This window comes from Xiphophorus hellerii, chromosome 6 (genome assembly GCF_003331165.1).
Source record: "Xiphophorus hellerii strain 12219 chromosome 6, Xiphophorus_hellerii-4.1, whole genome shotgun sequence".
NCBI lineage: Eukaryota > Metazoa > Chordata > Actinopteri > Cyprinodontiformes > Poeciliidae > Xiphophorus > Xiphophorus hellerii.
The window spans coordinates 21,228,610-21,254,711 of record NC_045677.1 but is presented as its reverse complement, the minus strand read 5'-3'; the positions used below and the strand labels follow the sequence as shown (position 1 = coordinate 21,254,711).

The 26,102-nt window shown below is 37.9% G+C and overlaps 1 protein-coding gene across 2 annotated transcripts; it reads left to right on the top strand.

Moving 5' to 3' along the window:
* The first annotated feature begins 3,374 nt into the window (after positions 1–3,374).
* On the top strand, positions 3,375–25,995 carry atcayb (ATCAY kinesin light chain interacting caytaxin b). 2 transcript variants are annotated; one of them, XM_032565896.1, is made up of 14 exons: positions 3,377–3,604; positions 3,880–4,027; positions 9,190–9,295; positions 10,788–10,831; positions 10,904–11,131; positions 11,525–11,683; positions 13,081–13,183; positions 13,797–13,928; positions 14,010–14,096; positions 22,070–22,168; positions 23,258–23,293; positions 23,375–23,425; positions 23,626–23,672; positions 25,338–25,995. In XM_032565896.1, the coding sequence occupies exons 3-13, from the start codon at positions 9,219–9,221 to the stop codon at positions 23,663–23,665; spliced, it is 1,056 nt and encodes a 351-aa protein (XP_032421787.1). In that variant the 5' UTR covers positions 3,377–3,604; positions 3,880–4,027; positions 9,190–9,218; the 3' UTR covers positions 23,666–23,672; positions 25,338–25,995. The 2 variants fall into 2 exon arrangements, with proteins under 2 accessions (XP_032421788.1, XP_032421787.1); XM_032565897.1 differs by lacking the exon at positions 23,626–23,672 and having other exon boundaries at positions 3,375–3,604.
* Positions 25,996–26,102: the final 107 nt, after the last annotated feature.

Genomic DNA, 26,102 nt, shown 5'->3' with positions numbered 1-26,102 from the left:
AGTCAGCCGGGTTGCAGAGGCCACAAGGGCTAAGCCCTAATTGCCCTCCAGTAGCCTGTGTGGCTCAAATGTCCCTCTTTGTGTTAGGAGGGAGGAAAGTCTTTCAACTTTGTAGAGATTTGTTCATGCTCAGTTCCTTATTCCTACATTTTAACTGTTTAAGATACTCAAATGAATCCACAGCTTTGAAATATGTTTGGAAATTTGGTGCTTAAAGGGGACAGAAAATAGATAAAGTTATAAATGTGTACTTGGAAAAAATAAGAGTAGGGGACAATTTGACAATTTTACCAGATAACATTATTATTAATTACCATAAAAAAACATTTTCAAGCTCAAAGAGAGACTGACATTAATTTTAGTACTCATGTAAATGGTATAATTCACCTAAATATATAAGTTTTTATCCTTTCCTGCTATTGATTGTGGGTTTTTTCTCCTCGACTTTTGGAACAATTTTCTAAAGTCAGGATGAATTATTTACAAAAATCAAAACTCAGTTTCATCTCTTCTTCCACCTCCTTGGTCCATTTTTATACAACACAGCAGCGCTGGAAATACTTTATATCTGCGAACAGTCATGAAGTCAGCTGAAACTACCAAACTTGAAACTGAAAGAAGAAAAAAATACAAATTTTTAATCCCTGAATAAATAAATTTGCCTAACTCTGCACTTACAGAGATAGGCAAACTAGGTAAAAGTATTTTTTAAACACTTTGTGCTCAAAGTGTGAGAAATGATCCCTAAAAGACACTTAGATTTAATTTATTTATTTAACTTTAATAAAGTGTGTAGCATGTTCATGATTAATTTTGTATTTACTGATTTCATTTTTCTGTTTTTACCTTGACAATACCTGCATGTCAGAGGAGATTTTGTCTCTTAACTTATCTTAATTTCTGGTTGAATAAAATGAATGTCCATCAGAGTTTTAATTGGCAAACATCATCTCTCAACCACTGAATTATTTTTATCATCTTATGCACCCATAAAATTTAGCTTTGAGAGCCTTTGTAGAATAATTTGAGATGATTAATCAGAGAATATCATGCAAACTGCACCCAGAATACGCTCATGACATACTGCAGCTAGTAATTAATTACATGCATTATGATGTTATCTTGGTTGACCAAGCACGACCTTTGCTGGGCCCAGGCTCTAGTTAACAGGCTGGCTAGCGGGACGCGGTCCACGGTGAAAATAATAAGGGAAAAGAGCGGAATTAATTGGGTTTGATTAAGAACACTTTTCAAAGGGACACTATTTTCCCCTCTTGACATAATTACAGATCACTCTGAGGGAGGGGCGGCGGGGTTGATGGCTGGCGCCAGTTGCTTGTCTTTGCGGCAATGTTCGCCTTTGGAAAATGGACGCACCACTCAAGCAGAACATCCTCTTTTGCTGTCCACTTAGTCACATGGCACCAAACACAGTTGCTAATGTTTTAATCTAGAGTTTGTTACATTTTGTCAAACTTACATGTTGATTTTAACAAGCTTTGTTTCTGGAACGTAAGTTTTCAGTCACCATTAGAAACAGTGACATGAAGAGAGTACATAAGCTGTTTTTAATTGAAAGGTGTCATTATAAAACAAAAAACTTTAATTAATTTGCAAGCAGGAATTTACTGAGGGTATTTTCTAATCCAAACAGTGTAAAAATTATACTGGCTCAAATAAATACACACAACCTCTAATGTTTGGTTAACAAATTGAAAATTAGCCATGTGGTTTTTGTTAAAATCAACAAGGTTCTGGCATAATTCTGACTCAATATTTGTAAATTTTTTTAACAGAAAATGTAGAGCTAATTTATATTGGCTGTTGGACCCTGATTTTAAAGTTCATCTACTAAACTTCGAGAGTCCTCAAATCATCTTTTCTGTTAGGATTGGCCTATAGGCTATACAAAACATGTTCATTACATTTTTAGTCTGATCAGTTCTGCCTATTTTACGCTCCTTTAGAACAAAATGTTAACTTTGCTAGCTTGTAACTTTAAATCCAAACAGGCTGCTTATGGCCATGCCCCCCAACTCATCGTTTACATCTTTAAAACGCAGAAGCATCAAGTGGTTTCTGGATGGTACATCAACAGCAAAACTCTTGTTTTTTGTTTCAGCAGCCACTGTAAAACCAGTTGGCCAAATGTGCTGGAGTTCTGCTTTGGTTGCTAGGTAACAGGCTGGGCTTCCATGGGGTTGCTAGGTAACAGCAGAGTGCCTGTATGTTACATTCTGAGGTTTTTTTTGAAACAGATAATTTTCAAGTCACCATAAACATTAACTTATTGCCAAAATATTCTAAGTTTTAAGAGCTTAGGTTGTTTTTAGAAGCAGTAGAAACAGAAATGGAAGTACAAAAAGATAATATCGCTTCACATTTTCTATCAGGTCAGGGTTTTATGGACACTCTTCTAGAAGCTTAATGTCAGCTTGTTTTATCTATTCCAAAACCAGTTGTGTCCGGGTTTAATACTAGATTTAGGTTTACAATTTCTCTAAAATATCTCCTGCCAAGGGCCATCACTGTCTACAATAACTCTTTGAAGACTTTGGATTAATGAGTTACAACAACAATTAATTTCCCTTTGGGATCAAAAAAGTATTTTTGAATTGAATTTGAATTAAAATCCTCATTATTAATTCTGTGCACCTTGTCCTGGAGAAGGATTAACAACGTAAAAATACAATTAGTATCAACGTGTCTCATTTGTTTTTATGTATGCCGTTTTACCTCAGCTGCTTAAACTCCTAAAAGTATACCTTCACTGAAAGATTTACTTCCTCAGTTGTAATGATTTAAAACTTACTAAGCTGTAGCTAACATTTAACCTGAGGTTACCAGATTTTAATGATGAAAACACCAAAACAAAATCTGAAAAGTGTAGCTCTCTCCCTCCACAAACTAAAGAAAGAGAGGAAAACTGAAGTTTTATGGCATAATCGGTTCTTCCAGTTTACTTTGGAGCTCTCTCACGCCACCTGCTGGCTGATCTATTTCAACAAAACACTGTTTGTATATATAATGACAAAACATTGAGTGTGAACACCAAAACCATGGGTTATGCCATATATGTTGGTGAAAGAACAGATTATTTTAGCTTGCAGTGTTTTTGGTGTAGTGCAGGATAGTAAAACAACCAGAAATCCATATTTTTCCACAGCAGACGGTGGAAAAAGGAGATCAAACTGTGGCTGCTTTTGCTGAGAAACACGGTCAATAAGAGTGAAACGCTTCTGTGTGTTTACTGTCATCGCACTCAGAGCAGCTGTGAGAAAGCAGGACAGAAAGAGAGGAAGGGGAGGTGGCGACAGCATCACGGGCAACGAGCAAGAGGAGAGGAGGCGAGTTCATATGAAGGAGGAGTTTCACAGAGAGTGAGAGAGGCTATTAGAGATGGTGAGAAAAAGCAGGAGAGAGATATGGGTTGTGTGAGGGAGGAAGATGCTGTTGCCAGGGAACGAGACTGAGAGAGAAGGAACCATCTTTTGCAGTTTGGGAGAGGATGAAAAGTCAATTCAAGATGGATCCAAAATGGACTAAACTGGAGGAAAACAGGTGATCCTGCCAACAACCAGCCTGACAGAATCAAAGGAAAAAGGTAGGCAGCTGGGATTACATAACCATCAGAACGTTGCTCCTATACGGCTGACATCATCCGAACGGATTAGAGCCCGGGGGTTTTAGTGTTTGCGGGTGGAGGATGATGATGAGGGGGGAAGAGCAGACGCAAATTGGAGAAAAAAAAGAGAGAATACTGCAAAGAGTTAGAATAATTTTTTTTTGCCCAAAAGTCAGTCTGGGATCCGTCTGGATAAAAGATGAGAGCACAGTGATGTCACCTCCAGACTCCCTTCATCAATCCTCTCTCTACAGGAAGACACAACTTGCCTCCATCAGCAACATCAGTACGCAACAGGAACTACAGCGTCAATAAGACGGGAGGGCACCACCTGGAGAGGTAAACAGTGATGACCCTCCGTCTGCTGATTTAAGGAAAAGCAGAACTACATCATTATATAACGTAAGTGTTCTGAAAGATTTTTGTTTCTGGATTGCCACTGGATAAAAAAATCTCAGGATAGACTCTCAGGTCTCTAGACATAAATCTACAGCTGGTTGAAGCACCAATCAGCTACATTAAATAATCTATCACAATTCAGATTGAAGGAATTTCTCTTCGGAAATGTTTCTTTTCTAAACACTGGAAGAAGGATCTGGTTTATTTTGAATCATCACAAAGAGTAATAATTTTTTATTTCCAAACATGAGCTATTAATCAGTCCAATCAAGAGTTTAGCGTGTTATTTATTGATCTACGCTGAAAAACAGAAACCTTTACCAAGTATTTTTCATTTGGTTTCTAGTGCAAATATCTTAGTGCACTTGAAATAAGACAAAGCTAAAATACAAGTAACTTTTCAGCAAGACAGAGGAGCTTGTTTTATAGCTTCAATAATTTGTTAATATGAATTTAAAAAGAAGTCATTGTTCCTCTGACAGATTATTTCACTTTTAATATTCTAAAAATGAGCCTGAGTATTCAATAAAGTCTGGTTTCTACTAGTTACTAGGCAAAAGAAAAACATATGAAGCTACAAAGAAAAGGCAAAGTTGTACAACTGAAATAAAATCTAGGAATTACCGTTTATTAATAAAAATTTTCCTTACTTCAAAATAAGAGAGAAGGGAAAAAGAAAGGAGAGACAAAACCAAGATTCAAAACCAGTCTTGACTCGTCCACTTTCAGCATCAACCACCATAAGAGAGATGAAAAAGAGTTACTGGGTCGGATGTCGGCTCTGAAACTCTCCTGGAAATCCAACTTGCATGTCTGTTCATGTGGTTCCCGCCTTCGTCTCTCTAAGCTGTAGGGATTGTCGAGTTTCTTTTCCAACTGATTCTGTTTGCTAAAGGTCACTCTTAGATTCTTGTCTAGCCAAATTCACACTTTGAATACGAAGGAGAAACTGTATATTGCACAGCTTAACACAAAGACAGACAAACGGAAAGCAGATGATAATGCACACAACAGCAAGAAAACAAAAAATCAGTGTAACTAGTTCTTAAAAAGGTTGATGAGTCCTCTTTTTGAATCAGTCAGTCAATTCTTGATGGATTAAATGTTCTCTGAACTTAGAAAATGCGCTTCTGGGAAAGTAGTTATATTTATTCCATTGAAAAATCACATTTGAACGAATTAAGTTTTTCTGAACTTCTAAATCACTTGTGTCAAACTCAAGGCCCGAGGGCCAAATCTGGCCCGCCGTAGGTTTTTATGTGGCCGTCTCCAAATTACAACAGCTTTTTGTTGAAAACCCCCCAGTTTTTCAACAAATCTGTAAAATTCACACAAAGTCAACAGATCTCCACAGTTTTTCCAGATTTTTTTAAACTGAAATTTCTTCTCAAAATTGGCCAAAAACATTTGGTCTAAGTGACTGCTGCCCCAGCCTTACTTAATGTCAAGTTGTAGTCCGTGATCGATACAGCGATTAATAAAAACTCACATTTAACATGTTATATTAGCGCAAATATTGTAAAACCTTCTCAAAAATATTTCAAAATTCGCACCACAAAATCTATAAAACACAAAACACTCATGAAATCCTGCATGGACTGATCGGTGTGAAAAGATGTTCAAATAAAATATTATTTAATTAAAATAAAAATTAAATAACAATTTAATGGGTTTTATCAATACATTCAGGACAAACAGATTTTGATGTGACCCATCATGAAAATGAGTTCAACACCCCTGATCTAAACAGACAAAGTAACATTATTCCTATAAGATGGACAAACATTCGGCAAAAACCTTTTGAACATAACAACCAATGACCTAAAATCAGCTCTAGTAGGTGAAAGGTCAACTTCCAGTTTTAAAGTGAAAACTGCATCTTTAGAGATCCAAAGATTATTAGCTTATATTGTAGTTTATTGAAAATGTTTTCACTTGTTTTCAGGTTTTAGCTAGGCGATTACAGCAAAAAATGAGCTAGCTTCAGGGCTAAACAGTTTATTCTAAAGAAACTAAGTGATCTTTTCACAAAGCAAATTATTTTAGATCATATTATTAAACAGAGCATTACCAAACTAAATCTTTTATTACTGTTTATTTTGTGGGGACATTAAATGCTGCAGAGGATTTCTAATGTTTTCAGGCCTTATCATCCCTCCCTTCTACCTTTAGATAAAGACAAATAAGTTGAGGAAACTGAGCCTGTAATAAATCCTTTCATCTGAGTTACCTTTAATCCTCAATAACGCTTTTCAAGCTGCAAGCCAACACAAATATCGCTCTCTCACGGGGGAACTCCTCTGCTTTACTGAATTTCAAAGGGACAAAACCTGTCAGGAGAAAAACCTGTAATCACCGTCTTGTGCAACAGTTTGCTTTTCATCTCTTTTATATTCTGGTTGACACAAAGGCAAAGGCAGTCCTGCTGCCATCTGGACACAAATCCTCACCAGACACGTGCGTCTGCGTCTCAGATGTTCACTGAATGGACAAGCAAGGCTGTCAAAGTGACATTTGTGACTATAATCCTCATTGCTCATTGAGATATTACCGATTTCTGTGAGAGGCAGTTCAGCCTTAATAGACAAACAAGAACATTTCGTTTTCAGGATTGCAAAAAAACGTTGCAACTTACGCGTTTAAACAGTCAACATCGATTCCCCAATCCCAGCACAGCAGCATCAGGAGCCTGTAGGCACAGAGCATGTGTCTTTTACCCCACAATTGCAGTTTTAGATCCAAAAATAGACTGTATCAAATCAGTTCCATCCCACTGGACTAATGGGCCAGGGTGACGTCTGTTAAATAAACTCAGGTTGGGACAGAGATGTATTTGTGAAGGAAAATCCCTTTGATGGGTTTGCTCTATTTAGCTTGACTGATACTTGTATAAATGATTCAAACACAGCAGACTCTGCAGATGCGCATCGAAAAACCAGAAATGGAAGTTAATGCAGTAGATGAAGACCTGTGCTTCGGTTACGTACATGCACATACGAGATGAGTGTGCTGCCTTCAGGGAACGGCTGCTGTATGAGCAAATCAGTGTTTTATTTTAGTCTCCTTCCCTGCAGCGGCTGGGGTCAAAAATCCACTTTCACATGATGTCACGCATTCGACGACCATTTTCCTGTAAATAGTCAAAACTGTGAGTTAGAAATTAAATATATTACAAATATGCTGCCTTAATGACAATTCTTATGCTTTTTATGTACTTTACGCTTCTGTGTGAAAGACTTTTTGTAGATGAGATAAATATAATGTTCCATGTAGCACCAAAAGTCAGCATTATTGTGTAAAGTCAAGCTGTTTTAATGCATGTTGTGTTTCACCGGTGCTGTAGCTACTCACTAATCCTGTTTGCAGCTTCAGGCTGAATTAGAAGCTACCTTTCAAATAAAATTGTGTTTATAACATCCAGCTTTTTGAATATTATAAAGGGAGCCACCCAAGGCTCAATATTAGACTCTGATCTATTTTCCAGTATTTTCAATAGCATTGGTAAGAGTACAGCTAAAGTCCAACTTTATGAACAGGATGCTATAATGTATCGGGATGCACGATATTATCAGCATAGTATCGTTATCTGTCGATATTCAAATGTAATATTGGACATTGGCCATTCCGTCAAAATAACTTAGTATAAAAGGCGTTTTGTTTTTTCGTTTCTATATGACAAACCAGTGATGATGATGCCTGCAGCATAGCACAAGCAAATTTGTAGTGCTTGAGTGTTGCCATTGTCTTAAAAAGAGCAAATGTCATGAATAAATTTGACATTAAACAACGCAATTGAAAGTGTTGCATCATTTTCATCTTCCTTTTTAGCATTTGCATTTGGTAGCAGGCTAAATTGACAAAGATAAAGCAAAAATTTACTCCACAGTAGATAAAGCCATATAGTTTCAGTAAGTAGGTATAGGAAAAAAATATTGGTATTGGTTATCGGTCAAATAAGTTTTAGTGTATCAGCATATCGGATATCAACCAATATCATGCATCCCTAAAATTGTATTTTTTTGTATATTCTACTCCACAGGCTGTTGACGAACTTTGATTTAACTTATAGCTACAGGCAATATTGCCTTCAAGTTGGTTCTTTATGAAGTGGTTCACTTGTTTTCAGTTGTTTTCTTTTATGTAGAAAACAGTTTGTTTTCCAAAATGGATAAATAAGTCATATTTTTGAACATTTAGCAATCAGTTCCTCTGGGCTCAGTTTTATGCTGCATTATATTTGATAGTTTTTCTGAATAAAAATGGCAAGAATGTGTTTATAGGTAGAAAGGCTCCTTTATGCAGATGATAAAGTATGTTGTTCTGAGTCGAAAATGTCTGAAACATGTCAGTGATCACTGAACGGCTTAAATTGGTACTTTAATGTGAAATAACCTACAGTAATGCAGATTTTCAGATGCTATTCCCAAAAATATTATTGATATTTATACCCTATGTGTAAACCCTATTGAGCTATCATACTATCGCACTGGTCAACAGTCAAAAAAACTGTCTGAGGTTTTTCAACTGTTTTAGGGTAATTTTGATGTGCAGAATCCAAAAATCACATCGGTTTTGCTCAATCAGGTCAACTTTTTGAACTATGAAAAGTTCAGAAAGTTATCACATATGGTTTGGTTTCCTAATAATCTGGGATGATGAGCAGAGGGAGAGACTCCATCAGGACAGAAAACAGATGGAGAATGGATGAGAAATATTAACGGAAATGAACTGATGTCACAAAAATGTCATCTAATTTGATTCCTCTGACTCAAATTAGAATAAAAACCTGACCTGATGGAGAAAAATGGATGTCATTTTTGGATTCAGCGGCGCAAAATAATCCTAATTCAGTTGAAAAAACAAATATTTTTGTAACCCAGTGTTATCATAGCAACCTTCTTTTCAAATACATTTTGAGCATTTGTTTAAAGGTCTGAATGTTGGATTGAGCTTTATTATTCCTGTTTTATTTATTAGTTGTGAAAAAACTTGTTCAAGCTATATTTTAACATTTTATGGTAATATAGGTTAGCATAAGCTGTTCTACTGCAGTTTACTTTGCTCCCTAATTCTGCACCTGAGCTTAAAGCTGTTTTAAACATGATGTGTTATAACACATTGTCTCTCACCCTTCACTACTTATTTCCTCTTTCTGTTGTCCAAAGCGAGCTGAAGCCCGTCCTCCCTGCAGAGGATGGGTACAGCAGAAGCCACTTTACGAATGGACAGCATGGAGGTCAAGGACGAGTGGCAGGACGAGGACTTCCCCAGGTATTTGTCTACGGCTGGGTCTGTGTGCAGTCTGAGACAAACAGGTTGAGATGGATGGAAAATGAGTCACGTGTGCGTCTGTCAGACACTAATGGGGGAGCAGGTGTGTTCTTTCTGTTGTGAGTACATGGAGAAACTGTAGCATGTCACAGAACAAAATAGCAGCTGGCAAAGCATAAAAGACGTCAGTGGAAAATGTGTGTGTTATGTTGTAATATAGTGTATTAGAATAAAAGTATATATCTCCTGTCTCCTCATATAAGTCTTTATTGCATCTAATAACACATGCATTGGTATAATCAGAGTTATTATGATAAAATATATTAGAAGAAATGAAAATAAGGTTACACTGGTTTCTGTTTTGCTTTTATTTTTCTGAACAATAACCATTTTAGTGTGGATTCCACAAATTCATGACCTGAAGAATGCTTTTCAAATTTCATGTGTAATCAAAGTTTCACCATGAAACCCCCAAATAACTTTGTGTGCAGGCAGTTGCCTCCATAAGTCCCATAATTAGCAGGAATAGCTTGTAAACGACTATTTGCTGCAGTCACAGCTTTGGTGTTTTGCGATATGTCTTTACTTGTTTTGCACATCTAAAGACGGAAAATTTTGTTCATTTTTCTTTCTCTAAACATTAATTTACGATGGCTTTGCCACAGACTGAGTTGGATATATATGCATATAGACTTTGAATAGGTCATCTTTGGACATGGAAATGCTTTGAAATAAACCATTCTTTTGTATTCTTCTAGTGAAAACTAAAACTTTGCACCATCCCGTTAACTCTGACCAGTTTCTCTGCAGAGGAAAAACATCCCCACAGCAAGATGCTGCCATCACTTAGTTTCACAATCTAGACTGTGTTTCTAGGTTGATCTGCAGTGCTCGTTTTCCTTCACAAACCGAATTGAACATGTAGGCTGAGCAATTACATTTTGGTCTCATCTAGCCACAGTAACTTCTTTTTAAGTCTTCGCTGTCATTCTATTCGACTCTTCCAGAAACTGGATTTCTTTTTGCTCGTATCATTTTAAAAGAAACCCTGGTCTCTCCAAATAAAATATGTTAATGTTTGTGCTTGTAATGACACAAAATGTGAAAAAGTTAGAGGTGTATGAATACATTTGAAACGCCTCAAACAGCCGACTCAGTCAGCACATCAGCTTGCCCATACTTACAATGTTTAGGGTGTGTTTGGATAAATTCCTATCTTTTTCTCAGTCTGCATGTTGGTACAGTAAAGATACTATCTACTGTAATCCAGCCCTTATTTCTCCCACACATCGAGCTTAAAGGTGTCTACAGAATAAATCCTTGAGGGGAGTTGGTAATTATAATGGTGTTGCTTTCTCAGACAAAAGACGATTACATTGAGTGATTATATAAAAACTACAGATAAAGAGGGAACAATGAGAGCATTTCTACTTTCTACAGAATTGCTGTTAAATTGTTTTAATGTATAATTTTATTTGTGCCATCTGTGCAGGCCCCTGCCAGAGGACGGAGTTGGTCTCACTGACAACAGAAGCAGTACGTTGAATAAACACCCAGCTTTCGATCATCTAGCATAAACTGTAAACTTACACCTGCTTGTTGTTGCAGATCCTCCCACCAGCCTGAATGTCGGGGAGTCCATGAACCAGAGAAAGCGCCGCACACTGGTCGCCCCCGACATGAACCTGTCCCTGGATCAGAGCGAGGGCTCCGTTCTCTCGGACGACTTCCTGGAAACGCCCGACGACCTTGACATCAACGTTGACGACATTGAGACTCCAGATGAGACCGACTCACTGGAGTTCCTGAACAACGGCAACGAGCTGGAGTGGGAAGGTCAGACAAAAGGAAGATTAAGACCCCAAAATGAGGAGTTGATTCGTCTTCATCATGAATTATGATGGTGAAAACAAAGGGAGAAAATGAAGGCAGATTGAAACTAAACTATAATAATAAACATTAATTACAACTAAAAGTAATGAACCCAATGAGAGAAAAATCTATTTATTTATTCACTCAAACTTTTTTTTAATTTTTGCATATAAAAAATATGTAAAATCCCATTAAACTAATTAAATACAAATAAGAGCTGCAATATTTTAATTTTGCTGCTTTATTTTTGATCATATTGATGCACAATGAAGTAAATTATTTGCTAAAATTAATTAACGGATGAATAAACTAACATAAAGCTGACTGACCTTGTTTCTTTTTTGTTTGTTTGTTTAGATGACACTCCTGTGGCCACAGCCAAACGTCTTCCAGGTGAAGGTGAAGAGGAGAGAGACTCCTCTGGTCGTCTGTGGCGAACGGTGATAATCGGCGATCAGGAGCAACGGATTGACATGCAGATCATCAGACCTTACCTGCGAGTGGTCACCCATGGAGGTTAGCTAAAGTGTCTATTCAGTCATTCATAAATGAATATGAACCTATCAGTGAGCCTACTGACACATCGCCAATGTCCCCTTCTTTGAATTGATGAAAACTGACACCTGCAAATTGGGAATACTTCATAAGAACCTCAGCTTAACTCAGAGTTGTAACTATCACAAGTTTGATCTTCTCAAAATCATTTGTATATTTTTCCTGCCTCTAGTACAATAACTTTGAGGATAAAATGTTCTTTTGAAGCCAAAGACATCTCACTTTTTTAGGACCCAAATGAAGAAATGACAGCTGTACGGTGTACATTTTAGGACAATCCTCAGGTCTCAGGAAAACATCCTCACACAAAACAGCCTCAGATGTAAGACCACAGACAAAGAGTCATCAGATCTCTGATTAAACGGCATCAGAGTAAAAAGTCTCAGAAAAAAACGGCGTCAGATTAAAAGCGCCACAGAGAAGCTCCCAACAGGTGACGCCATTATTATAATACATTACATATAAATGTACTATATAATATGTAGATTTCCTTTTTCATTAATCTTATATCTTGCTTCTGGAAGACTCCATGGTGGTATAACTGATGTTTTGGGATAATTTCTAACCTATTTACTTGATTTTTTTAAAATTTTCTCTTCATTTATCCATCCAAAAGTCCCTGTTCCTCTGTTTTCTTATGCTCTACATGGATTTAAAATGTCTTCTGTCTCACAATGCTGAGTATTATGCTGTAAATTTAACCATTAATTTATTGTGTTCTCACATTTTTACCTCCATTGCTTCTGTTGGTGTGGATTTAAATGCTCATGTACGCCATGATGTAAGCCGCCTTTACCGTCTGCCAACGTCGCACATTGATGACGTATTTTGACAATGGCGCCACCTTTTGGGAGCTTCTCTATAACGCCTGATTTATTCTGAACGACGTTTTTTCTGAGATCTTTTTGTCTGAAGTCCTTTTTGCTAAGACATTTTATTCTGATGGTGTTTAGTGAGAGATCTGATGGCTTTTTGTCTCTGGTCTGACAAATGAGGCCGATTTTTCTAATGTTTTCCTGAGATCCGAGGATTGTCCTAAAATGCACACCGTACAGCTGGAGGATTATGATGAAGATGAAGATTTGATGAACACCAAAATAAATCTGAAAAACAAAAGTCTTGCATAACAGAATGCAGAATTCAGACTAAAGCAACCTTCATGGTTTCATGAAACAAGGATCTTGGTGAAAAGATAAAGCAGTATTTATTTTCAATTGTGAGTGTTCACCATTTTATGCCTTGATCAATGAGTATTATTTATAAAAGTGTCTGACTTCTAGTTAATAATCTGGTAGAAATAAAACAAAAACGTCATAAGTGGTCAGTGCCTTGAATGTGTCTTCTTCTCTCTCTCTCAGGTTATTATGGTGAAGGTCTGAACGCCATCATTGTGTTTGCAGCCTGCTACCTCCCTGACAGCAGCTGTGATGATTACACATACATCATGGAGAATCTGTTTCTGTACGTTCTTCTGATGTCTCATTGCAGCATACTGCATCATCATCAGTCTCACTTTACTGCATAATTCATCGAACGTCACAAACACGCTTTCCTTACTTTAATCATCTTAAAAAAGCCTATATAATCATTTTTATGTTTCAATATTTTGTTGTGTTCAGACTTGTAGTTAGTTATATTCATTTATAATTGTAAATTGAAAAATATGTAAAAGGAATATATATATATATATATATATATATATATATATATATATATATATATATATATATATATATATATATATATATATATATAATACACAAAAATCAGCTGAGAACATGACCAATAAAGCTTAAGAGTGGTGATATTTATATGAAAAATTGCAACAAACCGGCACCTTGCAGAGGGATTTAAAAGCACCCTGTCACCTCAGTGATGAATGACTCCTTGTGAACTAAAAATCTGAGATTCTGGGTGCAGTTTTGCAATTTATGCTCCACTTCTGACCAACATTGTCACTGTGAGGCATCAGGTTGATAGAAGTGATGAAATGTCAAGTGCTTTTTCCTTCACTTGGCTCAGACACAGAGAAAAAACAACAATATTGCTTTAAACTAAGTGTCTTTGTTCTCAGGTACGTTGTGAGCAGCTTGGAGCTGCTGGTGGCTGAAGATTATATGATTGTTTATTTGAATGGTGCAACTCCTCGCAGGAAGATGCCTGGAATCAGCTGGCTGAAGAGATGCTACCAGATGATTGACAGAAAGTAAGAAAAATGACATCAATAGCAAAAACAGATGGCCATACTTAGATATTGGAGCTTAAATCTTTTCGTTTGTGTTTGCAGACTCAGAAAAAACCTGAAGTGTTTGATCATTGCACATCCAACATGGTTTATCAGAACCGTCCTGGCCATCTCAAGACCATTCATCAGGTCAGACACATTTACTCTCATTCTGCTTATTGGCTGTGATTATTCCCCTAAATTTAAAGAAAATATTGAACATTAGTCATAATAATAAAGGCCGTCCAGGCTGTGCATTGAAATATTAACCTACAATTAAATTTATTATATGACTGTAGGTGTTTTTGCTTGACCCCACATTAGTCACCTTACATACTAACTGTAAAAAACCTGTGAAGACAATATTATTTCCCCTTCATTTGGTCTGAAATCTTTTAAATCTTTGTCTGGTGTAAACCCTGTATAAACTTTATTAGAATGGGAACACTTGGGGTCAAGTTGAATAGGTTTTTCTAATATGAAATCAGGGAAAATTGTCATTTATTTGAGATGTATTTACCATTCCAGTGTGTAAACAAAGTGACTCCATCTTAAGCACAAGCAGAAAACTAATTTGCCTCATTAACGGTCAGATTATAGACTTTCCTTTGCATGTTTACAACTTGTACATTTGTCGGTTTCATTACTCCTGAATAAGTCAACAATTTAAATTTTATAGAATTTTGATGTGCAGAAACCACATCAAAATTTCTGCACATCAGAAATTTTGATGTGCATTTGATCTAACAAATAGAAGCTGTTTTGATGGAGATAAATTTGACCTTTAAAAGACGCGGGTTGATAGCAGCTCACCGTGGCTGCATAGCAACCGTCTCTAAGCAACCGTGACGGGGGGCGGGGCGTCCTATTCAGGTACCAAAACCTCCTCAGCTTTCCTGCAGCTCACCTTTCGAAAGACGATTGCTTCCTGGGTCCTCCGACCTGAACAAGCTTCTTCTTTACCAGCGAAGTGTGAAGTTCAGAAGTTTACATACCCTGGCAGAAAAAGACAAACCCAATGACTTCAGTCAGGTTTAAATGCTGTAATTACTAAGTTTTGTTCTGTGACATGAACAAACTAATATTTACCTCAGAAATTGTATATCTTTGTTATATTTTTCACCTAGCTGGCCCGATGAAGCAGGTAGATTATAGTGGATTATAATCTATAAACAAAACATAATAAGTCATGGCTAATGTTGCAGGAGTTTCTCAAAACACAAAACGTCTGGTTTCAGCTAAACTCCTCAAACTTTCCATGAACCGTTAGACACAAGATATCTACTGAAACATGCTAACGTGATTAGCTGGTGATCTGCTTGTTCACTAAGCTAGCTAGAGCTAATAAACTGTAGCTAACGCCATTTTCAGGAGGTAACAGAGGTAACAAATAACACTGAAACATTTCTGCTGATAAAAGTAAAAACGGGAATTAATGGAGAAAAAGTATTTATAATAAGAACTACATGGTGCCTTTAAAAAGCTAACAAAAACAAACTGAAAATATAGATTACAACTTTCTTTGTTTTAACTGACAGCCATCTTGGTAGGCAGTTGCTATGGCAACAATAAACAAGCCACAACAATACTAGTACATTACAGCTATTATTCATTTACAATTTTTGAGTCTTAAGCCTGATATTAAAAACGAGGCTTAATCAATCCGACTCAACTTTCAACAAGATTTAGAAATCACTAGTTATAGTTTTTATCTTTTACTTTGTCATGTTGTTTACATCTATTTATTATACATTTTCTTTCCCACTTTCTTTTTCCTCTGTACAAAAGAAAATAAATGTTTGACTAAACAAGCAAAATTAACTTTCCAAAGTATAGATATTGAAAAAAGTTCTCCAAATTATCATATATGGCAAGAATGTCAAACTCAAGGCCCGAGGGCCAAATCTGGCCCGCCATAGCTTTCTATGTGCCCCTCTAGACTCCAAATTACAGCAATAGGCCCCTCCAGTTTTTCACAAATAACCGGAAAATTCACACAGAAATCAACAGATCCCCACATTTTTCTGAGTTTATCAACATTTTTTCTCAAAATTGTCCAAAAACGTTTTGGTTCAAGTGACCGCTGTCTCAGCCTGACCTGATGTCAAGTTATAGTCCATGACCGATAGAGCGATTAATAAAAGGTCACATTTAACATAATTTATTAGAGCAAATATCGTAAAAATTCCTTACGAATATTTCTAAATTAGTGCCACGAAATCTGTGATGTTGATGGCAGAAAACCACAAAAACAATCCTGGATGGACTGATTAGTGTGAAAAGATGTTCAATATTATGTTATTTTAAGGAACACTTTTAACAATTGAATTGGTTTTTATCAATACGATCCGGCGCAACAGGAACTTTATGAACATTCAGATTTTGGCCCAAAATGGAAATGAGTTTGATGCCCTGATATTTGGGATAAAAACGACTGAATCCTGGACTATTTAGAATGTAAACAAGAATAAAGAGGAAGATATTTGGTGGTGGAATGATGTCACTCCACCAGCAAAGGAAGATTCTGTGATGTCACTGGCGATTCAGTCTGTGATGTCATCAACTGAAGGATTGTATGCAACGCAATTCTGCATATTTTTCATTGCTTGCAATATCACTGACCAGTTCAGACGCAAAGCTCTTTCCGGTAGTTTACCAATCGAGGATTTTACTGATTGTATTTAGGAGAAAATGTCTCATTATACGCCGAGATACCACAGTGGGATGATGGGACCCCACGCGAGAAGGGGAGGCCAGCAAAACCCCCAAAGCAGGTTCCCTCCTGCACACCCGAATGCCTTACACGGGGAAATCCACAGGCTGAGTTACCTTCTGGAAATGGAGAGAGCCGGGAGGTTTGAAGACAACCAGAAACTGTCCCACCTGGAGGCCGAGCTGGAAGAGACCAAACTCCAGTTAACAAAGCAAAAAGCTCTCAAAGAAACTTTTATCAACCAGGCCAAAGACGCAAAGAGGGAACTTGAGAGACTACAGAAGTTCAGTGATCCAGCAGTCCGTAACGCTGCGGTCATTGCTTCCAAGGTTCACAACAACGTGAAGTACATGAAGAAGAAGAACTTGCAACAAGACTTGGAGGAGTTAAAGGTGGCCCACCTCCTCAGCCAGGAAGCATTTGTGGCTGAAATACAGGCTGAGAGGAAGAAAAGTCAGGGACTCCAAGAAGAACTGGACAAACTCCAGACTTCCCACGAGGAACTGCGCTCTGAGTATGAAGCATCCGATGCTCTGCTGAGGCAGGAGGCCGAGACTCAGAAGCTTTATGAAGCGAGGCTGAGTGAGGAACAACGACTGCTGGAGAACTTGAGAGCTGAGAAGGACGACATGTTTAAAGAAATGTCCCAAAAGATTTCATTCCTGCAAGATGGCGAGAAACTTTTGCAGGACGAATTAAATCTGATCAAACGTTCATATAATGAACTGACCTGCAAATATGAAAGCGAAGTATCTTCACTAAAGCAAGACTTGGAAAGATGTCGGCAGGAGGCGACAGATGAGAAAGACGCCAACATAGAAAGAACGAAGGAAAATCTGCAGCTTATTAACAATCTGAGAGCTGAGAAGATGGAGCTCTTCCATAAAATGTCCAGAGAAATCACAGTTCTGCAAAAGAGAGAGAAGCAGATGATAAAACTGGACCAGTTTAACTTCTTCTACGAGGAGCTAAAATGTAAATATGAAAGAGGCATTATGGATATACAGCAGCAGGACTGAAACGTACCAGAAGAAGATAAACCCGGAGGAAACTGTTCTTACAAACAGAGAAAAGAAAGAGAAGGTTATGCATGAAAGAAACAATTGTGAGCTGCAACAACAAGTAGAAAACCTTCAGCTGCAGATAAATCAGGAGCGAAAAGATCATCTGGAGAAATCAGAGGAGGACAAGGCTCGTCTAGACAACCTGAGAGCTGAGAAGGAGGAGCTCTATCAAAACATGTCCAGAGAAATCACAGTTCTGCAAAAGAGAGAGAAGCAGCTGATAAATGAACTGGATCAGGTTAACTTCTTCTACGAGGAGCTAAAATGTAAATATGAAAGAGACATTATGGCTATCCAGCAGCAGGTTGAAATGTACCAGCAGGAGAGAAAAGCTCAGCTGGAGAAATCAGAGGAGGACATGGCGCATCTAGACAATATGAGAGCTGAGTTTGCCGTCCTCCAAGATAAAACAACAACTGAGATTAAATTCCTTCAAGACAAGGAAAGGAGTGTCCAGGCTGAGTTGGAGAAGGTTAAGAGTTTGTACCTGGAGTTAAACCGGCTGTATGAAACTGATGTCACTGCATTAAAACAGGAAGCAGCAAAATACCAGCAGGAGATGAGTTGTACGATAAATGATTTGGACAGAGAAAGAGAGGATGTACTGCTGCCCGACACTGTGACAGCTGAGGAAGAAGATCTCCATCAAAAACACATCCCAGTTTTCAAAGAGGAGAAAGACTCACAGAACCAAATCAACCCGGTTAAAGTCTTCAGTCCAGAGGTTTCTTCGGAGGAGGAACTCTCAGAAAAAACCTTATCAAGTTGTTCCACGGATCCAGAATCCACAGGAGAGACTGAGATCGCTGGAGAAACCATCCTGGAGGATTTAAACAATCCAGATACTAAAACCCTGCAGGATGGTAAAAAGAAAAAATCAAAGTTTTCAATTTGGAAAAAAGTCCAAAACATTCTGCGATTGAAAAAGCCAAAAAAAACACCAAAAGATTGAAGACGATCAAGAACATGTTTAATGTTCTTGATTTGGATATTTAGAGGAGAAAGACGTGAGAGGTCTGTGAACGGGGCGCCATGCCACGCTCCGTCAAGAGGAAATTTAAAAACCATGAAGTTTTTCCCCATCGACTAACTAGAAAATCGATCCCTTCCCGACCCGATTGGAAAAAACGTGGGCAGCACGGTGGTGCAGCGGTTAGCGCTGCGTCTTCACAGAGACCATCTGTGTGGAGTTTGCATGGTCTCCCCGTGTTTGCGTGGGTTTTCTCCGGGTGCTCCGGTTTCCCCCCACATCTCCTAAAACATGTAGGTCAGGTCAGTTGGTCACTGTAAATTGCCCCCAAAACACTTTAAGAAACTCCAACCATGTCCAGTATTATTGTTAAACTTGTAAAATGAATTGAATTAGCCGAACGTTAGCCCTTTTCCCTTCGCTGGTTTAGTGGCAGACGGCTCAGTGCCGCAACTCAGCTCAATATTTATAGCAACGTATTGATTTAAGAATTAAAATTTCTTCTTTTAATACTAATGATTTCTGTTTATTTTCACTGTACTTGTGCTTTTATGGTTTGTCCTTTAGTTTACCTTTTCTACTCACTTTTTATATTAAATTGCACTGAATTGTAGCTCGTTATTCTGTTTAAATCTGTATTTTAAAGAAGATTAGCAAAAGGATCATGCAGTGGCTTTTTTAGGGCGGCTGTGGCTCGGTGGTAGAGTGGTCGTCTTGTGACCAGAAGGTTGTAAGTTCGATTCCAGCTTCCTGAGCCACATGTTGAGCTGCCCTGGGGCGGGGCACTTAGCGGCAAGTTGCCCCCCGACCTGCATGTGGGTGTAAATGTGTGTGTGGGTGAATGTGACTGTAGTGTGAAGCGCTTTGAGTGGTCAACATGACTAGCAAGGCACGACACAAGTTCAGTCCATTCACCTTTTTTCTTTGATAAATCCTGTTTTTCTTTTTATACCAAACATAAAAAAGCTGATTTAACAGGTTTGGATTTATTCAGGTTCCAGGATGTTAAATTAAGATTAGAGTTAATCTGTACATAATATTAGATGATAATTGTAATCATAATTTAATACTCCGGACCATGAAGAAGCTCAAACTTGTTATATCTGGTTTGTTTGTTATAAGGAAAAAACAGGTTTTATCATAAATAAAAGTTACTGTGTGATCTTTCTGTTAGTCTTTATTTAGAAATACAGATTCAAGATAGTTTAACAAACTTAACAAAAAAGTGCAATTTAACATGAAAAACTGTAGAAAAGGTAAAAAGAAGAACAATCTATGAAAGTATGAAAACAGAAAACTTAATCAGAAATTATTTCCATCACAGGAAGAAATCAATTCTTAGATGAACATTTTGTAATAAATATAAAGCTTTTGTGTTGTTGAGCTTATGTGTTGTCTGCTTGTATAAAAGAGAAGAAAAGGGGCAGGAAATGCCTAATCCAGTTATTTTTTTAACCAGCTTTATAGCTGGTTAAAAGAAAAAGTGTTTTATTTCTGATGTTACTTCTAGGTTTGGTTTGTCAACCTGGGTTCAATTCCCAGTCCTGGAGAATCTGCTGCATGTCTTTCCCTTCTCTCTCCTCCTAATTTCCTGTTCAACCTGTTAAATTACGGCCTAAAAAACTTTATTCGAGCCTAAAAGACTTTAAAAAACTAAAACATACATTTCACCTCACAACTGGACCAACAGTCAGAATATGCTTCCCACCACATTGTGCTCGTTTCCTCGTGTTAAATAACAACTTTCTTCCTCTCTCTCATTTTCTCTCTTTCTTACATAATTAATAGGTTACTTAATATTTACACACATACACACACACATTTACACGTCCCCTCCATGGGCTGCCACCTTATCGTGGTGGGGGGGTTTGAGTGTCCCAGTGATCCTAGGAGTTATGCTGTCGGGGCTTCATGCCTCTGGTTGGGCCACCCAATGCAGACAGGTCCAAGGTGAGGAACCAGAACCAAGTGCAGCCCAAAGATCCCTTATGATGAAAACGACCGTTGGAAACAGTGGTTCTGCTCGCCCCTACATGAGGTCCCACCCTGGAACCAGGCCTGGGGGCGGGGCACGTTGGGGAGCCCCTGGTGGCCGGGCTTTAACCCATGGAGCCCGGCCGGACTCAGCCCGAAAAGAGCCCATGGGTTCCGGCTAGAAATAGTCGGACTCACTGCAGTGCATGGCTCTGGTTCTGGAGCCGGTCTCCTTGAAAGGGGTTGGATGTTCTCCCACCCTGGAGTTGCCCCTTGTGAGAGGAGTGGGCTTTCTTGTTGCCTCCATCTTGGTGCCTGTACGTTGGGGTGAACAAGAGGATAGGCTCTCCCTCTACCTACGGGTTTGGGTCGGGTTCTGACTGTTTACCCACCTTTTTAAGTCCTTGGAGGGGGTACTGGAGAGTGCCCCTCCTGGGAGCTGCCTTGTTTTACTGGAGGGGTTTTCTCCGTTGGGTCTCTGGGCTCCCTTAGAGACGGGGTGAGAAGCCCAGGAATCCAGGAGTCACTGATGTGTTTACATATATCCAGGGTTTCCTCCAGGGTATTATAAGCCCCCTGACCTCCTGCATCAAGGTAGGAGTCAAGATGAAACCCCACTGCGTTGCTCTGCTGTGCAGCTCGATGTGAACTGCAGGTATAACATGTGGTTGTGCTTGAAGAGGAGCGTTGAGTGAGCAGTGAGAATGATTTATCTTTGTGAACAAAGAATTATGTTGCCCAGCGTGGCTCTGTGTCTGCGCTGTAAACTTTATGTCTGTGCTCTTAGCATCTTTTCATACAAAAACACGATGGTGAGGGAAGAAACGCAGTTTAACCTAATTTGGTTCTAATTACAAAGACAGGAAATCCACCTGCCACACGTACGGCTGAGAGAGAGCGAGACGGGGAGGCCGAACAAAACCAAGCGATTCTTTATGTGGGAGGATGACAAATAACCTGACTGTCCCAGTGTCTAATACTTTTAAAAATCATATTTTATAGGAAAGTATATTAATGTGGCAATAAATGGAACAATAATACCAAAGATGTATCTTGATTTTGACCTTGAATTTTGATCCAAACATCAAAAATGTAACATGGACTGTTTGGCATATGAGAGATTATTTTAAATACTTGACCATTTTCCAATGCATATACTGCAGCATATCACTGTAAAAATCTTTAAAATTTGGATGTAAACATAGAAATGTGCTTATTGAATACAATTTGATTCCTATTTACATGTATGGACGCATCTAAATACAAGCTGCTTTTTAATATTCTATCAATCAATCAAGTTTATTTGTTTTGCAAATTTCATCAACAAAATGGCAGATTAAAGGGCTTTAAATAATAAAAACACAAAAATATGTTTAATTGTACATGTTCATGATCTCCACAGTGTGAAGTTTCTGGATAAGATTCGATACGTTCACACCCTGGAAGAGCTCAGTCACATCATCCCCATGGAGCATGTGCAGATTCCCGACTGTGTGCTGCAGTAAGTCCTCTCCACCACCAGGGGTCGCTGTTGAGATGCCGCACTTCTCACAAAATGCAAGCAAAGGTTCACACCCATTCAACAGAATACTATTTCAGGAACTTTATCACTAAATGAAACATATTAGATTGATTAATTACACACAAATTGATGTTTGAAAGCATTTATTTCTGTTAATTATAATGGTTGTTTGCTTATAGTTAATGAAAACATGACATTTACAATTAAAATATGACATCAGACCACAAAATTAACTATTTTTAAAAACAGAAATTTGGTCTTAAATAAAAGTGTGTTTAATACTTCATTGAAAGTTGTTATTGTCATAAGGCACCTTTAATCTGACAAACCAGACTTATTGGGATAAATATTCAAATTTATTGAAAATAACTGTATAGTAAGAAGAACATTAATGAATGAACAAACAAACAAAGAGACCCTAAAATACACCAAATTATATTACAAAATACACTTCCCTTAATCACTGACAAGAAAAGCTTGGGTTTTTCTATAAAATATTTATTGTCTCACAATATCTGCAAAGCAAATTATAATCTTCACTTATTTAAAATATTAAAACCTTTCTGGAAAATCTTAAAAATATTAACTATATTTCAAGTTGATTCAATAATTTGACTTTCCCATTCTTTTGTATCTCACAAATTGAAATACAATGTTTTTTCTTCAATATAAGAAGAAAGATATTTCTTAGTAAAGCTGCTGTAAAATAAAATAAAAAAATCAAATTTAAAGGAACAGTTACAGTTTCTTCACATCTCAGAAAACTTGAGAAGTGCAGTTTGTTCCGAAACAGAGGAGCACCAGTTTTGGAAACATGGAGTATGCTGGTTTTTGATGACCTGGTTCATTTTTAATGGGCAATTCAGACATGGATTTTGGCCCAACATATTTTATTCCTTTGTATCTGTCTCATGTGAGGATACCTGTAACATAGATCTGTAAAAGTCACTGCAGCCAACACTATGTGTAGCCATCATGTTTCTTCTTATAAAGGACATTTTTGTACCACATTGCTGCTACAAGTGGGAATGAAGCAGCATATTACTCACATTATTTCATCTAATTTAGGTATGATGAAGAGAAGCTAAAAGCACAAAAGTTGAGGTAAGAAACACATTTTCCCTAAAAAAAAAGAAAGAAATTTCCACCATTATTTAAAGTAACCAAATTGTCTTTTTCCTGCAGACAGGAACAAGAGCAGCAGCAGCAGACCAAGTCAGCTCTTCCTGGAGAAAGGTGACCTCTTTCTGTTTCATGCAGCTACGTTACGCAACACTCTCAGAAACCTTTTTTTAGCTCTATTTCTGTCACATCAGCTATCAATTAAAGAAATCCTGTTTATTATTTTTGCAAATATTTGTCTGCTAATCTTTAGCACTAGACGACTGAGAAAATACTGATGTTTCTTTATTGCTTTATTTGAATGTTATTTTCAGGCCAAAGTCGATGCTAGCATCGGTAAACAGTGACATCTGACATTAAGGTAAGAGGTCCCAGTCATTAAACGGTCCGTCGTTAACTCTGCACTCCGGCTTGTAATGTCAGTCCTCTGTAACTTATATCTGACACACAGGGACAGTTGATTTTCACACACATTTGCCTCTGTGTGCAAAAGAAACAGCAAATTAAATCCTGCATAAACGTTTGTTGGGAATCTTGGCCTCCAAGCTCTAGTCGCATAATTATTACATCACCTCGAGTCTTTAATTCTTGAAATAATTCAAAGATCCTCCGCTGGTGGTGCTAATACAAGATGTCCTGCAAAAGTATACAATGCACTTGGGCTTTTTTTTTTTTTTTCTCCGAAGAGTTTTTGAGGCGCTAGTGGCTCGTATTTTTTCGACAGTAGGCAGACAGGAAGGAGGTTGAGGAGAGGGGGGAAGACATGCGGCAAAGGTCGTCGGGACCGGGAGTCGAACCCGCGACATCCGCGTCGAGGACTAAGGCGTGCATACATTTGAAGGATGGAATCAGGTTAACACCAATCATCTCATGGTTTTGGTACAAAGAAAGTTTGGTTTCTCAAGATTAACTCGTTATCTCAACACAATTTAGTAAAAGTATATCCAGAAAACGCAAAGCATCTTACAACGCCCGTCGTAGCAATGGGTTAGAATGACTCAGTCAAAGTAAAGACCAAACTCAAGAAGAGAAAATAATGTCTTTAGGCGACTGATATTGAGTTACTTTTTATAGAACAATAGGCAGAAAAGTTATTTCTTGATGTACAAAATTAAATTGTAAACAGAAAATGGTCAAAAATAACTTGCATCTTTATTGCAGCAATAGGTTCCTCTACAATGTGTTGAATACAAATGCATGAAAGTCATGAATGAGTTTTCTTCCACCTTACAAAACTGCATTACTCCGTTGATCTGTCACGTTAGGTCTAATGTGACGGAATGATTGGAGTTCGTGGACAAAATGTTGATACTTTAGCAAGGCATCGTAGATGAGTCTTTGGTTACGATGAAGTATGTTTTGACATAAAAACGTCAGCCATTACATCCAATTAAAGAGTGATTTGAGGAACAAGTGTATTTGTGAATATGAACCTACTGAATGCTGCTCTCTGATTACTGTCAGACATCAAGCCTGGCTCCTTTTCTGCCAAGTCATGTTTCAGGTCGTGCAATTCAGCCCGCGTGTGAATCCAAATCCAAATGTTAGCTAATCCTCAGACCGGCTCCCCGATGTTACATAAAACACAGCTGCTCCCCTCATCTATGCAGAACCATCCAGGTCTATTTTTACTGGGCTTCACAGACGAGTCATGAGCTGCTGTACCGGCCATGAAATCAGGAGAAATACCTGCCTGGGCCAGTCAGAGTGGGTTGGAGTGGGAAAAGTACATGGGGTTATTTCAGAAATCCAACCCCATGAGCTGTCCTGTGGGTCCGTGCGCTCCTCTCTGCCCTCGTACATCACAAGATCCTGCAGCCGGTGGACTGGCTGACATCCCAAGAATGGAAACAGGCTCTGTCTCCCAACCGGTGTGATGTGTGTCAGGTTGGATTTAGTTTAGATTTACAGCCTGTGATCTCTACACACTCCTGAGTATTAACAATATCTATGTGAACAATGCACCTATTGTTGCATAAAGGTTGCACAAAATACTCAAATTAAACTTTTTGTTTTTGCGTTGCAGCACAATGAGCTGAAGATCTGCTGGGGAACTGTCATTCAGTAAACTCAGCAGCTTCTGGCACAGAACGGACCCGTTAGCTGCAGGACAATCACTCCTCAGTATTTCTCTTGTTTCTCACTTAAGTCAATTCAGAACCTGTTAACAACAAGATGTTACAGATAAAACTGTTTGCTTTCTGCATGTGAGATTGAGCTGTACTATGACGCATGTCAACTATTTTAAATTAAAAGAAAACCGTACAGACTCCTTAAACCGACTCTACTTGCAGATAGAATCAAAGTGAAATATTTTGGCATGGGTTTTTCTTCGGTTTAATGAATTTGCTTACTGAATGATGTGCAATGACGTCCTTCTTCTTTAACATGTTCTAGATGTTACTGATGCAAAAGTATTGTACAGTCGTCAGGTTTTCCAGCGTTAAATATGCAGTCGGCATGCTTGTTTGTATCCTTTCCTTCTTAGGTATTTGTATTTGTCTTGTTTGTAAATTCTAAAAAAAAAAAGGCAGTACTTTTTAAAGACTGAAAGACTGAATTGTTATAGATAAAATAAAATATATTTAAAGAAAGAGAGCCTGAAGAATTACTCTAACTGTTATCTATGACAATGTGCCATTTAATGTTTCTAAAAAATAAAACAACATAAAAAATAAACTGGATTTGTCTGTGTCATGAATGCTAACCTCCAGGGCTCAGTTGGGTTTTTAACAGAACATATTTTTTTATCTTTTATTGCCATTTATTCAATAAAAGAATTCAAGATAGC